Consider the following 15161-nt stretch of genomic DNA (forward strand, 5'->3'; position numbering starts at 1 on the left):
AATGGACGAGGCCCGGTCACTGCGCAGACTATCATACACCTGCAGCTTTCTTGGGGTTCCCGTAAAGCTTTGACATACCGGCTGCACGCCGCTCACTTGGACCTGGTTCTTGCAAGTTCTTTCCCTGAGAGTGTCACTCGACGGCCAAGGGAGGAAAGCTATCGCTATGGGGGTGAGTATAGTGTAGTGGCGTATGAGTGGCTGTGCAGCGTCACCGCGCACTGTCTCACCACTGAAGCACCTACCGCACATTGGGGTCACCACAGATCAACTGGATCCTTCTCATCTCGCGCCAAGGCAAGGTACGGCTCGCCAAATGGTTCACCACGCTCAACCCCAAGACCAAATCCAAGATTGTCAAGGATGTCACACAGCTCGTCCTGGCACGGCGAACGCGCATGTGCAACTTCCTGGAATACAAAGATAGCAAGGTCGTCTATCGGCGATACGCATCGCTCTTCTTCGTCACTGGCATTTCGCCCGGGGACAACGAGCTTGCTACGCTCGAGATCATTCACAGATATGTTGAGATTTTGGATCGATACTTTGGAAATGTGAGCGCTCAGGAATGTGGGCCTCTCCTCGCGGCCGCTGTGTGGTCGACTGACGTACCTTGTTGTCTTTCGTATTAACTGCGCGCAGGTCTGCGAGCTCGATCTGTGAGCTCGTTATGTGGTACCCGGATCAGGGTCTCATTTGGTCTGACCGCATTTCTCTTTTCTCCATTCTAGCATCTTCAACTTTCAGAAAGCATATGCGGTGAGCAGTCTGATGTTTGACCGGATGGTGAATTAGACCAAGCTGATCTTCCGCCGTGTCAACCCCACTAACGGAATTCGCGGACAGATTCTTGACGAGCTCATCATCTCGGGTGAGATGCAAGAATCATCCAAGAAATCGGTGCTGCGTGTAGTGTCTCAGAGTGACGGAGTAGAGGATGCAGAGAATTCAGAGGACGTGAGTGACGGGCACTGTTTCCCGTTGTTGCTGTTTAACGTTGAATTTCTGGGAGGGCTGACTCGCCGTCCCGCACTCGATGCCTTGGCAGTCACTCGCACGGATAGGCAGCCGCTCAGGCTAGGATCCATCGCGATTCATGAGAACGCATGCTCCAATGGCCCTTTGACAACCCTTGCCAGCGGGCATTACCAGGTACCATCCTTGATACCATTTTGTAAAATATAACATCGTGCTCGCATTCCAGCATCCAATTCAACTTTTAGATAAGCCACGGAGTAGAGGCATCTGACCGTGCGGCACAAAAGCCAGAGAGCAGATGCGTTCATGCCCGTGAGATATATGGAAATTATGAGCGTCGCGATTATGACGTTACGGCTGCATCGGAGGCCCCGCTCTGCGTGGCATCCCGAACCAAGCACATCCTCACTTCTACATGTCTGCTCGTCCGTAGTGAGTTCAACTTGCGGTGTACGCTCCTCATCCGTCTCGTTCTTATTGAGTAATCTGAAGAAGCGCGTAGCCTTCACGGACAGCCATGTATCTTTTCTTGCAATGGAAGAAGTACTTGAGGCAAATGGAGAGGAGAAGCGCCCACAGTTCCTCGCTACCTGTAGAGGAGCACCGAGCAGGAAGGAACCATTATATTAATGATTATTAGGCAAAGGCGACAACCGACAACGACAACATGGCAAACATGCATCAACAGAATAGAGGCAAGTACTTGCAGATGACACGGCGAACCCCTGCGAAAGCGGGTGGCGGCGCATCGATAGTAAGGAAAACGACTCGAGAAAAGGATAGAAACGAAGAGCGCATCAGGTCGCAGGAGGCCAGCAGGAGCAGGCGTAGGTTAGCCGTCAGCAGATAGAACAGTCGAGTGAGCATGCTAGACAGCAGTCGTCGAGGTGGCAGGTGGATTTGGAAAACTGCAATGGAGTCTACACGGCGTCAGTCATGTGACATAAATAGGGTTAAATGGGGAACCAATCGATTCTATACTGGCAATAGGAGTGCAACACGGATTGATCGCGCTGGATTGCTCGAGTCCTGAAGACAGGATTTCTGCCTTCGCAGCTTTGACACTGATGTGCTGGTGAAACAGGAAAAGCCCGAAGCCCGATGACCGTCACCAGGTCGCACTCTGCAGCGACCCCCAGCAGGTAGTAGAGAGCGGAGCAGTCTTTCACACTGAATTAGCAGAGGGGCAGCGTAGCAGCACCGCCGGTCCACGGCCCTCGCTTTCCCCCGGTCCCCCCAGGCACACGCACTCACGCACGGGTCCAGTCACTGTCTGAAAGACTGCGTAACCCCTCGGCCGGCCAGATCTCTCGCACCGTGCCGGGCGTTCCCCAAGCGCTTCCAACACGCTTCGCTTTCATTGACGCTTTCAAGCTGCTTGTTGCATGTCCCATTCCATCCAGCCAGCCGGGCGACCACCCCGTGCCTCTCGCCGCTCGAATATCTCTCCTTTCATCCTTTCTCTCCTTTTACATCCCCCACTTCATAACCTCCCATCCATCACTCGTTACACTGTCTGACACGTCACAAAGCACACCTCCCCCCTGTCCATTGACACATCTACACTAACGCAAAAATGTCGTTCAAGAGCAAGGACCTTCTTCAGCAGATCAGCAATGGCCTGAAGGGCATGAGCGACAAGGAGAAGAAGGACATCATAAAGAAGGTACATTACGATTCCCGATTCCCCTCCCTATCTCTCCCTCCTGCTTTGCCAGGCGGTTTCAAAAAGCGAGGCAGCGATCGAGCCCAGGCCAAGACCCGGGTTAGCGGTTGTCCGTGCCTGTCTATATGCAGTCGCGTGAGAGGCGCAGTGCACCTGCATGCGCCTGGCTCTTGCGAGCATTGCATACTGTGCATGGCTGCTTACAAGAGCGCCTCGTCACTGCTCGCTGCTGGTTATGCTGAGTTACTAGCTGTCGCTTCGTTCGGCTTTGCTGTACCCCATTCCCCTTCGTCCATCGCTTGATCCCACACTGATCCTGTTTGACTGACAAGCGACTCGATCTCCTCTCATTGGCTTCTAATCGCACCTCACTTCGACTCCTCTCCATCTTTGAAGACCAACGGTGTCTTCGAGTTGCACATCAAGAAGGGCAGTGACGAGCTCGTCTACACCATCGACCTCAAGAAGGAGGGCGAGGCATATGAGGGCAAGGCCAAGGGCAAGGCTGACGTGACCATCAACACTGCCGACGACAGTGAGTATTTTCTCTTGGATTTGTTAAGAATGATTTCTGTCGATAGCGGGCGTGAGGGTTGGTTCGCTTTCGAAGTGGCAAGTTTGGGTAGGCACTTCTGCCAAATAACGCATATACCCCAGCCAAGCCTCACAGTGATCGCGAGCTTGCATTGTGTCACACTGCTATATTGATCCAGGGATCTGAACAGGTTCAGATAGACCTTAAATCACTTCGAATTGTCACTGACCACCTTCCTTCACCACTCCCGCCTTCGGTGTTCACACAGCCTTTATGGACATGGCCGATGGCAAGCTCAACGGCCAAAAAGCCTTCATGAGCGGCAAACTTAAGGTCAAGGGTAACATTATGCTTGCTACCAAACTCGACAGCGTCCTCAAGGCTCAGAAGGCCAAGCTCTAAGGAAAAATCTACCTTGCTTTGTCTGCTCCTTTGCGAGGCATAGCTGTGGACGCTGGCGACACCCAAGAGAGCGAGAGCGCATGCCCTCGTTGCCGCTGGCTGGCCTTTGCTTTTGAATGATCATCTGCAGCGCAATATTCATTCTGCCGTCAACGGATCTGAAAGGGAAGATGTGATATGATGATATGAAGGGAGGATAAATGCTGCGATGACATGGGCGCCCGCCGCTCGCTTCCTCGTTTGTTGCCTGCTTTCTGCGGCTCGGCGGTGTAGTCAGGCTGTATTTTGACCTACAGCACGCGTTTCAATGGACTGTAGGGGCACGGACTAAATGGACACAATCAGTATCCTAAAAGGCCTTGACATAATTGGGAATCATCCATTGCTACAGCGTGACGATGCTGCAGACAAATACAGCCCTGAGGAGGATATTCCTTTGTCACCCGCTCTTTCCTTTTCACTTCTGCGCTTCTTGTTCCGGCCCGCGAACGCCGACAAGTCTGAACCGGATCCGGACGAAGAGCGTGGAGAAGAGGTGCTGCGTGAGGTGGCAGTCGTAGAGTGGCAGATGCCTATAACCTTCCTGCAGCGCGCCCACGCACGCAGTGTAGCTGGCGATCGCAGGCGCGTTCGCATTCGCTTGCGATGCATGCGTTGTCGCAGCGCTGGTTGCAAGCGGCGGAGACGTGACAGCAGCGGCAGTAGCGCCATCGTGGGCGGCAGCAGCGACGGGGTTGCTGCCAGAAGCATCCTCGATGCGCCCAAGGTCGTCCGCATCGTGTGCGTGGACCTGGAAGCGCAGGAAACACAGATCGAGCATGCCTCGTGTGAGCTGCTTCAGATCCAAGTGGGCACTGCTGCCACTTCCGCTGTTGCCTTGACTCTGACTCTGACTTTGATGAGACGTTTCGGCTGGTACTTCGATCGGCACGCTTAGCTTAGCGTTCCAAATCGGATTAAAGCCATTATTGCGCACCACGTCTGTTTGGAGACGTGCGGTGCTCGTGGCAGCGGGAGTAGCAGCGGGCGTAGCAGCGGACGTGGCCGAGGGCGAGGGAGAAAGGGAAGGAGGAGAAGCGATCGTCGCGGCTCCCAAGACGCTCAACGTGGGCTGCGAATTGGCATCCGACAATTCGGAGACGGAGAGTGCAATATTGTCCGCCTTTGCGCCTGGCGGTTGAATCTGCGCGTCCTCTTTCGAGCTGCTGTTTGGATTCCGCGAGTGTCCGGTTCCAAGGGAAGTTGACACGCGTCTCGGCGATGTGTCGGGCATGACCCTGAGCATAGACACAGATTCCACGAGTTCGCTCATTCGCGATGTGGCTGGGGTCCGCGTGGCTGGCTGAGGGCCCCAGCTCTGCGGTGCAAGAAGCGTGACGGAAACAGACGGACTGATGATGTCTGCCTCTTCATCTTTGTCTTTCTCCTTGGTAGCATCCCGCGTCGCGTCGCGCGAACGCGGCAGTTGCTGCGCCGAGATGATATCTAAGTCGACAGCCAGGCGGATCCGCTGCCCTTTGCTCTTGACCAACTCTTTTTCGCGCAGGCCTTCAGGTTTGAGAACGTAGCCGCACCGGCCGTTGCGGATGAACATGGCTTGATTCAGTTCCATGCCCAGGTCTGCCGTCTGCCAATTGAGCGCAACCAGTTGGCAGCCGATCGCCCAAAGATGGTGCGGGAGAAAGTTGGCGCTTTGATGCAATCGAGCGATGCTCGACATGCTTGGGTAGATCCGGCTCAGGTGCGACCGATTGTGTTTGATGAGGTCGTCTGGCGCAGAGCGCACATATTTAAATGCTGTCCTTTCCGAGAAGGATATCATGTGCTCGGGAGCATAGACCTCCTTTTTGTTGATACCTCGGCTTTTGACACCCACGGTATAGATAAGCAGCGATGCCAAAGCAGTCGACATGAGCACTTTCCTCGGTTGACGTTCCTCTGGATGACGTGAAGAAAAGTGGCTGCCGAAGGGGGAAGCACGCTCGCGCAAGTTCAATGCAAGCCCGTCATCAGATCCAGTCGTGTCGTCTGATGCAGAATAGTCTTCCGAAGGAGCGTGCCAAGCTTCTGCCTTTGATTCACCAGCTGCCTCTGCTCTTGCGCGCTCTGCCTCGGCCACGATTAAGTTCTTCGCCTTGATGAGGACTTTTCCCTTGAGCTCTTCGGGGCTTGGCAGGCCGTCAGGGTTCTTGCAAGTTGCAAGCCTCTCCGTCAACAACTTGTCCTTGAGCGTCTCCCGAAGGATTTGAGCCATGACGTCTTGTTGAGCAATGTCGTTGTGTATTTCCATGGAGAGGATAAGCGGGTAAGGCGATTTGGCAAATGCGTACTTCTCAATCGCAGCAATGACGTCTGCGAACGCCACCTTGCCTGTTAGAGTACGCCCGTGGGTAATCTGCGGAGTGTTGTTGGACCCATCCCAGCAATCGAGCTCGACGGAGCGCGCGCCTTGCTGTAGTGCGCGGACATAGCCTTCGACAGTACTGTCCCCTTTCCACTGCCCACCGACGAGATAAGTGTTGTGACTCGAGCTGATGTAGTAGTCGTATAGGGGGCGCTCCATGTCCTGATAAGAATTGCGCGTTGTGTCGAGCTCAGTTGCAGGTCCCACGTCAGCATAAGCACTGGCGAGCAATTCGTTGGTAGTCTTGGCAGACAAGCGCTGCTTGTTCGGAGAGGTCATTTTGAGGTCAGGCATGACCGTCGTGGACTGGTCTACGATGGCCGAGTTGTCCGCGGACAACAAAAAATTTGAGAATCCCTCCAGCGTTAGAAGGCTCGACTCAAGGTCGGCGTGTCGATCGTAGAGCCTATCTAGCTGACCCTCATCCAGAACAACCTATACGGACGTGATCCGAGTCAGACACGACGTAGACTTTTGTGGGCAGATAAGTCACTTACCCTCTGCTCGTCCTGCAAGAACCTCCGAAATGCTTCGCGAGTCATAGGGTGGCTGGTATCCTTGGTCTGGCATGTCTGCCCAGTTTCGCAGGTCACCAAGTGAGATTGAGAATAGCAGTTAAACAGAAGCTCAAGCTCGGAACGTCTCTTCAGGAGCTTGACAAAGTGTTGAAATGCCGCAAAATCCAAGTAGCCCTTCTTCTGTTGGTCTGCGCCTTGAAATCTCCGTTGTAGGTCCGCTCGGCTGCTTTGGATGCCCAAACGCTTGCAGAGTTTGAAGATTTCGTTCAAATCGAGTTTCTCGTCTTGCGTCTGGCTGTCCGCATCTTTCCACTGCTGCCGTAGCCAAACGCTTTCCTTGCCCTGGGAGCCGCTGCCATCGCCCAGCGTGTCCAGACCAAGAAGAGCGCACCGTGCACTCTGCAGAACTTCCAATCCAGTCTTCCATCGAGCAAGAGATTCATCGGAAAGGGCAATGAGATGGAGCGCCTTATATTCGCCAGAGCGCTGATAGATGATCGATACCCAGCGCGGCTCATGCGAGGGAGAGATAGACAAAGATGATCGGTATGCCGCTGCCGCAGATGCCCACCTGACTTCACATATGCTCTCCAGATTGACTGTGATGGAAGATGTGTAAGGGTCAGTCGATCTCAAGAATGCTCGGCAGAAAAACTCGCCCTTGTTTTGCTTCTTGCTGTCCCATAGAATCTGCCCTCGATCAGCGTCCAATCGGAAGTTCCTTTGCATAACCTTCTTTGATGTGACTTTGAGCATGGGCTCCCCAGCTTGCAGTTCTTTCGGTACGCGGTGCGGAAGGTCCAAGAGCGAGGCGCTTGGTCCCGCCGCACAAGCAGCTCCTTGGGCGACCTGCTCAGCCAGGCCTTGACCTTCCAGCCGACCTCCTTGTGGGACACCAGCCGAGCGCAGCAATAGCTCCGCTGTGTCCAAGCTCTCTACGCAAGCTGCAACTGAGCTACCACTGGGTGTCCTGCGTTGCTCGACGCCGGCATTGTCACGCATGGACTTGAAAGTCTGGGTTGCGTCCCTGTGCGCTTTGATGGATTGCGCGCCATGCGCAAGCACATTTTTTAGACTGTGACCGCTTGCGTTCCCGCCTGCTGAGCTTGACGCGCTGGATGGTCTGCTTGTTCGTGAGGACCGCCCGACGCTCGTAGACCGGCCTTTCGTTGCCGAGGATGCCAGACCTGGTATGACCGGTGCATTTTCTGCTCTTTCAGTGACCGAGGGCTCGATGGCTGTTGGAGATGCCGACAGGGCATTGGGGGCAAAGAGTGAGTCTGAGGAAAGACTTTCACGCCTGCCACGTTGAATGTCAACCGGTGGAGTGCTCCCGGTCGGAGCGAAGAGGCTGAAGGATGATGACCTTGGGGATGGAGTCGAGGGCCTTTGATCCTGTTGCACAAGTCTCGCGTCATCATTACCCTTGAGCCATCTTGCGAATGTAGATTGCCAGCCACCGCGCTCCCTCGGCCGCTCTGTGCTGTCTTCAGACTCGCTTGGTTCACGATGTGTCGACATATCAGATTGCTACACCAGGAGGGCGCCTTAGAGCCGCGCCCCATGCTCAGCGTTCACCGTTGCACCATCCCTGCAATAGGAACGTATTGACCAAATCGCACCGATCTTGGTCACAGATCAGGGGTTGCACGGTCTATAAGGGTAAGCTTTTGCTTCCTCCCTGCATTTACGAACGAGCCTGTGAAGATGTCTATTGCAATTGCACTGCTTTTCAGCACATGTTGCAGCGACAGTTTGAAATCTCTTGGCCGTGGTCTGGGGAGAGTCAGGTGAATTCCTCCCCGCGTCATCTTCACACAAGCTGATCGGCGCGTAACGCGTCAACGCGTTGATCTCGGCGATCAACCCTCTTCAAGCAAAGACTGGGATGGTGATTGCTGAGAAGCACGGCCACCAGGGACAGCAAACAGGCAAGGCCATAATTAAATAGCAACAAGGCACAAGGACTCGCAGTAGTCATAAACAGGCCAATGTCGCGCACAACCGGGGAAAGTCCGTCTACGGTGACGTGCCCCAGCTGTGGCAAGGAAGTCCTTCTCGATGCATTGAACGGGCACCTTGACTTGTGTCTCGAGACCATTGATGGATCTAAGCCGGATCCATCTCCGCCGTCCGTAAATAGATCCAGCCAGGATGCCAACGGTACGTGCCGAATACCGGGAATTTTTGGAGGGCGAGGCAATAGGGCTCCAACTGCAGCGCAACCTTCTGCTCAGAGCTCTTCCAAGCGCGGGCACGACGGTGAAGCTGATGCTCCCAACCGAGGCACCAAAAGGCCGACTTTCCGGTCTGTTGATGTGAACTCAAGTATTGAACCGCTTCAGCCAGGTGCAAGCACCAGCAAGGTCGGGCCACCCCCTTTAAATCAGCCGAAATTGGCAGTTAACAGCTCCAAACAGCGCATGATTGATGCGCAGCCGCTCGCAGAGCGCATGCGCCCGACCCATCTGGATGAATTCACGGTGGGTGTTGCCCCGTCCGCCTTAGAGACCACCTTCCGTTCCGAACTCACCATCACATTTTGCTGACAGGGTCAAATGGAAGCAGTCACTGCGCTCAAAGGGTTGATGAGGCAACGCAGACTCCCGTCCATGATCTTCTGGTCGCCACCTGGAACGGGCAAAACGACTCTGGCGCGTGTGTTGGCAAACGAAATGTCTGCTATGGGGTTGCCGTATCGCTTCGTCGAAGTTTCTGCGACGACTACTCATACGAATGATATCAAGAAAATATTTGATGAGTCTGTGAATAGGCTGCAGTTGTCCGGCCAGCGTACCATCCTCTTCGTGGATGAATTTCAGCGGATCAACCGTGGGCTGCAAGATATTTTCCTGCCAGCAGTCGAGAGTGGACGCATCACACTGATCAGTGCAACGACCGAGAATCCATCATTTCGAATCGTGTGAGCTTCGCATTGGGGGGAGCGAAAGATGCCCGTTCTTCGCTAAGGTTTACATTCGTTCACAGCGGAGCACTGTTAAGCCGAATGAGAGTACTTGTGCTCAAAAAGCTCAGCGGTGAAGATCTATTCAAGATACTCGTGAGAGCTCGTGACAAAGCCTTTCACCTCGGTATCGCACTGGGCGCGGTCAGCGCCAACGCTGTCGCTCCTTCAGATCCTGTATCTACGACTCGAAAAACGCGGCCACGAGACGAAGTTCTCCGGTATATCGCCGCAAATGCTGACGGTGACGCGCGCTCAGCTTTGAACAGCCTTGAACTGGCCATGGCAGTCACGCAAGATTCAGACGAAGAAGAGGATCCACAGGCGACAATTCAGCGACTAAAAGGCGCCGTGCGATCTGCATTGCAGTACGATCGCAGCGGCGACAACCACTATGACACCATCTCTGCCCTTCACAAGTCAATAAGAGGGTCGGACGCCAATGCGGCCATGTACTGGCTCGCACGTATGGTGGAGGCTGGAGATGACCCGCTTTACATCGCTAGAAGGCTCTTGGTTGCAGCCTCGGAGGACTGCTGCGGGTGAGCAGGCAGCTTGCTCGTCTAACGTACGAATGGAAAGTCTGACGATCTAACGACTCGAGTAGAAACCCGCAGGCATTACAAATGGCAACAGCAACGTACATGGCAGTGCAGGTCGTCGGGTTGCCAGAAGCCTCTGAGAACCTTGCGCAATTGGTTCTGTATCTAGGTAAGTTTGGCTTACCTCGCGTTCTCTTAGCTGATATCACGATGAATTCGCTGATTGCGTACCTTGATGTTAGCCGAAAGTCCGAAGGATACTAGAGCTTACAGAGCATGGCAAAGGGCCAGTCAGGCAGTCAAAGACGAAGCAAGCGTGAGGGCTTGTGCCACTTTCATACATGTGCTTCAATGACCAGATACCTTCTTCACGACAGTATCCGGTACCTCTTCACATACGCAACGCTCCCACAAAGCTCATGAAAGATCTGGACTACGGAAAGGAGTATCGCTATGAGCCCCGTTACCTTCATCCTATCGTGCAATCCTTCCTGCCTCCTGGTAAGTCCCTCCAGTCTGACAGACGATGTTCGCGTAGTGCTGAACAACGCGTCTTGTTTCAGAATTACAGTCACGCCGATTTGTTTCTCCAGAACCAGGAGCAACATTACTGCAGGGAGAAGGCAAGGGCAGGGGGAATGCGGCGGTCATGCCCTCGGCGCCGATAGTGTTGAGGGCACGGGACGGTACTGGGCCTGCCGCTTGTCAGCGCATCTTTGAAGCAGGCAGTGAGTTACACGAAGGATTAGCGTCACTTAAAAGCTTGAGAGCCTGATCACCTTTGCATACAGGCCGCGTGGTTGACCTTGATTTGCTCGAGGAATGGGAGCGAGAGAAGAACGATGGGCATCCTTGGGAGGGAAGGAAGCAGCTCATTGGCCAAATCGCGCTTCCCACCCAGAGAGATGGGGATTCATGACTCAAATGCATGTTTCCGAATGTCCTTTTTTCTCGTCACGTTACATGACTGACGTCACCTAAACCTTCTCAGACTGCTCAGCTGGTGGCTCCCATCGAACGCTCCATTGATCGTATGGGGCGAATCGATCGACAGCAAAGTAGTCCGGCAGATATCGCGGGAAGTACATGTGCTGGTTGTACACCATCGCTGTCGGCGCGTAGAAATGCCACGGGTATCTGTTAAAGGAAATGGTCAATCAGTTCCATTGCAGGTTGAGGCGCGTGCTTGAACACTCACTGCCAGGAGAGCGGCAGACTGTCGTTGCTCATCCTTTGCGGACGGGGGTCCGTATCCGGATCCAGCTGGTAGCCGATCGGTGGGATTCGCAGCTTGATTGTCTGCAGCTCTGTGTCGGATACGGTGAATCGACTGACTCGCACATAGCCGACACGCTCAAGCGCACGGAAGCCGATGTATTCGCACCATCGATCCATATCGGTCGGGCTGTAATTGCACATCACATTAGACGAATCAAGACATTTGCACATCGATCACGGCACTCACTCCACATCTTGAATGCGACCGTCTTCGAACAGAATCTTATAAGGCGAAGGCCTCTCCGCGTGTGGCTTGGTAACGACGTAGCCGAGGAACAGCGCGGGGTTTGGCCACGCGTTCGAGAAAAGCTCCGCTATTCGCTTAGTTTGTAGCTCGCGGTCAAGAGGGTCTGGGGGCAAAGGCAGGACTCAGTGGCTGGGCAAGAGGGTTTTCCACCGCCTGGTGCTCACCCTCTTCTTGTCCATTATGGCTGACTATGACTTGCGTCTGAACCCCATAAATGTCGAGCCATGCCTCGATCGCAGGAGCGAGCTCGCCGTGCGGCGAAGGCAGTAGATGGTGTGTAGAATTGATGATGGGGAACTTGCTGAGCAGAACCGCACCCCAGGTATGGCCCTTGGGCGACGGACCGATGTCCGCATACATGCCCATTTCCTGTGATAGCCACTGCGTCAAGCTGTGAACCGAGGGCGCAAACATGAGTAGCACACTCGTAAACATATGCCCTGGGCCTCAATCCCGTATAGTACGCACTCTCGATTTCCGTAAACGACGCGGTGAAGATCCGTTTCAAGCATTCCAATAATGTCGAGATCCATCTCCTTGTAGATGCTGCTGAGTCTACGCGTGGAGTCGTACAGGTGCTGATCGTGTCCAAAGTGTACTGTATGGATCCCGGCAGTGACTAGTCGCTCTTCTGGATGGCTCGTCGGGGTGACTGCGACCTTTCTCCAGAACGGCACCGTCGCTGAGGCAAGTACGGCAGCGACAAGTCCGACCAGTAGTGCATTGAAGAAACGGGAGTCCTTGTTTTTGGTGCTGTCAAGGCTCCTAGTTCTGTAAGCAACCGGTTCTTCCTTTGCCTCTGCCTCAGGCTCCTGCCCATCAGGCTTGCAATAGAGAAGCGAGAGCCCCACGAAGGCTTGCTGAGCACATAGCATCAGCCATGTCTTTTCGCGCATCATCGGGCCTATAACCGGTACGAAGGCATACGCGACCGTTAAAACCTCGAAAAAGACCATGATGCTTGCAACAAGCCATGCAGCTGCTGAGATGCGAATTGGGTTGAACTGCATGGCGAATTGGAGGATAGGATGCATGGTGATTGGCAGCCAGAATGCTATGGGTAGCGCGCCGAGGAGAAAGGCTGGCCAGTCATTAAGCTTCAGCAAGGCATAGAAAGCCGCGCATCCCAGAGCAAAGAAAGCTGGGTGTCTGGCGAGTGCGCTTCCTGTTGGTCCTGCGGACAGCTTGTGCGCCAGCAACACCGACATAGCCATCAAAGCGATGACGAAGCATCCATGGGTGAGCGCCATCGGGCCCTTCACAGGGTAGCCAGTCCACGTCCAAGCGATCATGGTTCCGCTGTCGCTGATGAACATGGGCAAAGCGTAGAGCATCGATCCAAGGCCAAGTGCTGCGACAGTCCCATGCAAAGGGTTGCGGGGGGTGCGGAAGCGCCTCTTGATTGCAGCAGGCATGGTTTCGGTAGGACGGAAGTAGAGTTCGCAAAGAGCGGCAAGCGCAAGGGTGAGGCCAATGAGATTCTGGCCACCATTGCTGTTGTTCATGAACACCCAAAGTGGGTGATTAGAGTGGTTGGCATACTTGGCGACGTTGGTGATGAGTAATGCAAATAGCCATGCTGTACACCGCGAGCATGATATATCAGTCGGAGCAATGCTCATGCAGCGAATCTCACAAACACTCACTGGAGAGCTTTCGATTCAGAGTACCAAGCTCCCAAGCCCTTCCCCATTCAACAGCAAGCGCAATGCTACCAAGGCCGGCGCCAAGAATGACGAGTAAGAGTCTGCCATGCTGGCTACTCCACCACCAGCAGGCCATGCTCGGCAGGGTGAGCGCGTGCAGCAGCGCAAGTGTGCTACTAGAGATCAAGCCCACATGCCCATCATTTCTCACCAACGCTTTCCGTATCGGCCACAAGAGCAAAAGTAGTCCCAGAGCGAAGGCTTGTGATAGCACAGCAGCTTCTTCGCCACCAATGGACAAATTGTAGACTGAGAAGAAGAAGAGTGTTGGTAACAGGCCAGTTGTGTTCGTCCAGAAGACAAAGTCTAAAAGTTACGGATAGCATCCGGTGAGCAATCAGCGAGCCTCGTGGAAGCCGTAGATTCCAAACCGTGCACGCACTGAGGTACACATCCGACGCAAAGGCGATCCATACTCTTGTGGGACCCATTTCGGCGGCTGTGTTGTGCCCCTTGAGCTGCTCGTCTACTGCATTCTCGCTTGAACTTCGCCCTAAGCGAGGCAACAGCCGCCTGGTTCTCAAGATATTCATGTCAGTCTTGTTCTTCTTACAGGCACTATTTCACATGTTTACTCCTGGCCCATCAGCGCTTAATGATGTGGAGAGGAAACGGTCGTGATGCGTACCCTAGTGTCTCACTTGCATTCCAAGCTCCGGACGCGATAGCCTCCTGTGGGCCGCCGCGTATGAACGCACCGTCCACAAGGTCTTTGAGACGTAAGGGGCCATCAGTCTTTGATGGCTCAGTGGCTTCGACGATGTGAATCTCCAAGCGGGACAGATCGTAAACGCTTGCCGCGTCAAATAGAAGGTCCTGAAAGTGAAACCCGGAGCCAGAATGAGGCTGAATATTTAGCGAATCGAATGTACGCAAGTGAAGCAAAACTCACAAATACAATCAACCCCCACTCTAAGAATGCGTAGTGCGTGTAGGCTCCGGGGATCTCGAGGACCTTGTGGCGGTAAAAGAAGAACACCATGAATGGAATCATGCCAAAGAATGCTGCAGCTGCAATCTTGCGCAACCTGTTACCCTTGTTTAGCCTTACTTGACTCTCGGCTGTTGCGTCGCCCCTCTGTGGATTGGCAGGAATCGAGAGCGATAGGCTCGTACCAGAAATGTACATCCAGGCTGGTGTGAGAAGCAAGTAAGCAACCATGGCCATATCGTGGAAGTCATGGTCGTCTGTCGAAGTGACATAGACCCAGCCTCCACACGCAAAGGTGCGCGCCGTTCCGGTGATAGCCAGAATGACAGCGCGTCTGGAATGGGACGGGCTCGCGAGGGACACGAGGAGAGCCGAAAGGAAGACTAGAGCGAAGCGCGGACCTTGGGGGGAACAAGATGGGATTCACCGTGAGCGCTTCGACATGCAATTTTTGCAGGAGAAGTGGAAAGCATACCACTCATAAGAGCGATCCCAATTTGGAAGACGTTACGCTCCGGATACCAGTCTCCGCTATAAACGCAAAAGTGATCAGCATTCGCCCCATCATCCAGGCCGACAAATGACTCACATTGTCGCACTGACGCTAGGCCACCACTCATCCGGCCAGCCTGCAATCCCATTCTTGACGACCTGCTTGTAATGCCAGCCGAGCGCGAGAACGAGAGCACCAAAGAATGAGAGGAAGCCAAGCACGGTGTGCAGGTAGGACACGAGCGCCCCGGAAATCGTGACCAGCGGTGTTCGCCCTCGTTGGTTCAGGTCGCAAGGCATTGCAGCGCTTTACGGAAGAGGCATGAACTGGCCGCACCAGCTGCATCCGTGCATGTACCGCAAGCACTTGTGTCTACGAAAGATGGGTCTTGAGAGGTCCGCTGACTCCACTGTCGAAACATGTCATTCAGAAGGTCGATGTTTTCCCCATTCGTTGTGAACGGTTTACGTTGAATTGTTTACACTCACATGTGGCG

The 15161-nt window shown here is 54.1% G+C and overlaps 5 protein-coding genes across 5 annotated transcripts; 3 read left to right on the top strand and 2 right to left on the bottom strand.

The window, feature by feature from the left end:
• The first annotated feature begins 77 nt into the window (after positions 1-77).
• Positions 78-1235, top strand: K437DRAFT_254545 (putative APS1-AP-1 complex subunit). The gene is made up of 6 exons (XM_013389558.1): positions 78-172; positions 267-554; positions 643-659; positions 732-759; positions 847-957; positions 1049-1235. Exons 1-6 carry the CDS (start codon positions 167-169, stop codon positions 1079-1081), a joined length of 483 nt encoding a protein of 160 aa, XP_013245012.1. The 5' UTR covers positions 78-166; the 3' UTR covers positions 1082-1235.
• A 937-nt stretch (positions 1236-2172) lies between these two features.
• Positions 2173-3978, top strand: K437DRAFT_254546 (sterol-binding-like protein). Its single transcript, XM_013389559.1, has 3 exons — positions 2173-2644; positions 3041-3179; positions 3448-3978. The coding sequence occupies exons 1-3, from the start codon at positions 2555-2557 to the stop codon at positions 3579-3581; spliced, it is 363 nt and encodes a 120-aa protein (XP_013245013.1). The 5' UTR covers positions 2173-2554; the 3' UTR covers positions 3582-3978.
• A 60-nt stretch (positions 3979-4038) lies between these two features.
• K437DRAFT_221188 (PLC-like phosphodiesterase) lies at positions 4039-7505 on the bottom strand (the record flags this gene model as incomplete). The annotated part of the gene is made up of 5 exons (XM_013389560.1): positions 4039-4220; positions 4446-4582; positions 4871-6174; positions 6301-6420; positions 6447-7505. The coding sequence occupies 5 exons, from the start codon at positions 7503-7505 to the stop codon at positions 4039-4041; spliced, it is 2802 nt and encodes a 933-aa protein (XP_013245014.1).
• Positions 7506-8411: 906 nt separating this feature from the next.
• K437DRAFT_244132 (P-loop containing nucleoside triphosphate hydrolase protein) lies at positions 8412-11415 on the top strand. The gene is made up of 8 exons (XM_013389561.1): positions 8412-8986; positions 9056-9426; positions 9492-10010; positions 10076-10179; positions 10253-10326; positions 10388-10511; positions 10574-10738; positions 10802-11415. The coding sequence occupies exons 1-8, from the start codon at positions 8495-8497 to the stop codon at positions 10927-10929; spliced, it is 1977 nt and encodes a 658-aa protein (XP_013245015.1). The 5' UTR covers positions 8412-8494; the 3' UTR covers positions 10930-11415.
• On the bottom strand, positions 10848-15134 carry K437DRAFT_272709 (uncharacterized protein). The gene is made up of 11 exons (XM_013389562.1): positions 14762-15134; positions 14648-14703; positions 14134-14573; positions 13870-14057; positions 13624-13754; positions 13182-13547; positions 12004-13114; positions 11700-11926; positions 11476-11638; positions 11209-11415; positions 10848-11147 (listed from the first exon to the last, which is right to left on the bottom strand). The coding sequence occupies exons 1-11, from the start codon at positions 14962-14964 to the stop codon at positions 10988-10990; spliced, it is 3252 nt and encodes a 1083-aa protein (XP_013245016.1). The 5' UTR covers positions 14965-15134; the 3' UTR covers positions 10848-10987.
• Between the last annotated feature and the right edge of the window lie 27 nt (positions 15135-15161).

The sequence above is a fragment of the Tilletiaria anomala genome, assembly GCF_000711695.1.
Source record: "Tilletiaria anomala UBC 951 chromosome Unknown K437scaffold_13, whole genome shotgun sequence".
NCBI classification, from domain to species: domain Eukaryota; kingdom Fungi; phylum Basidiomycota; class Exobasidiomycetes; order Georgefischeriales; family Tilletiariaceae; genus Tilletiaria; species Tilletiaria anomala.

Coding starts and splice junctions, on each gene's coding strand:
- K437DRAFT_244132 (XM_013389561.1), top strand. CDS start 8,495: ATGTCGCGCACAACCGGGGAAAGTCCGTCTACGGTGACGTGCCCCAGC. Junction 10,011..10,075: donor GCCTCGGAGGACTGCTGCGG/GTGAGCAGGCAG, acceptor CGACTCGAGTAG/AAACCCGCAGGCATTACAAA. Junction 10,512..10,573: donor GCAATCCTTCCTGCCTCCTG/GTAAGTCCCTCC, acceptor GTCTTGTTTCAG/AATTACAGTCACGCCGATTT.
- K437DRAFT_272709 (XM_013389562.1), bottom strand. CDS start 14,964: ATGCCTTGCGACCTGAACCAACGAGGGCGAACACCGCTGGTCACGATT. Junction 13,548..13,623: donor TGCGTCGGATGTGTACCTCA/GTGCGTGCACGG, acceptor CGTAACTTTTAG/ACTTTGTCTTCTGGACGAAC. Junction 11,927..12,003: donor GTCGTTTACGGAAATCGAGA/GTGCGTACTATA, acceptor CTCGGTTCACAG/CTTGACGCAGTGGCTATCAC.
- K437DRAFT_254545 (XM_013389558.1), top strand. Junction 760..846: donor ACTTTCAGAAAGCATATGCG/GTGAGCAGTCTG, acceptor ATTCGCGGACAG/ATTCTTGACGAGCTCATCAT. Junction 958..1,048: donor ATGCAGAGAATTCAGAGGAC/GTGAGTGACGGG, acceptor ATGCCTTGGCAG/TCACTCGCACGGATAGGCAG.
- K437DRAFT_254546 (XM_013389559.1), top strand. CDS start 2,555: ATGTCGTTCAAGAGCAAGGACCTTCTTCAGCAGATCAGCAATGGCCTG. Junction 2,645..3,040: donor AGAAGGACATCATAAAGAAG/GTACATTACGAT, acceptor CCATCTTTGAAG/ACCAACGGTGTCTTCGAGTT. Junction 3,180..3,447: donor CATCAACACTGCCGACGACA/GTGAGTATTTTC, acceptor GTGTTCACACAG/CCTTTATGGACATGGCCGAT.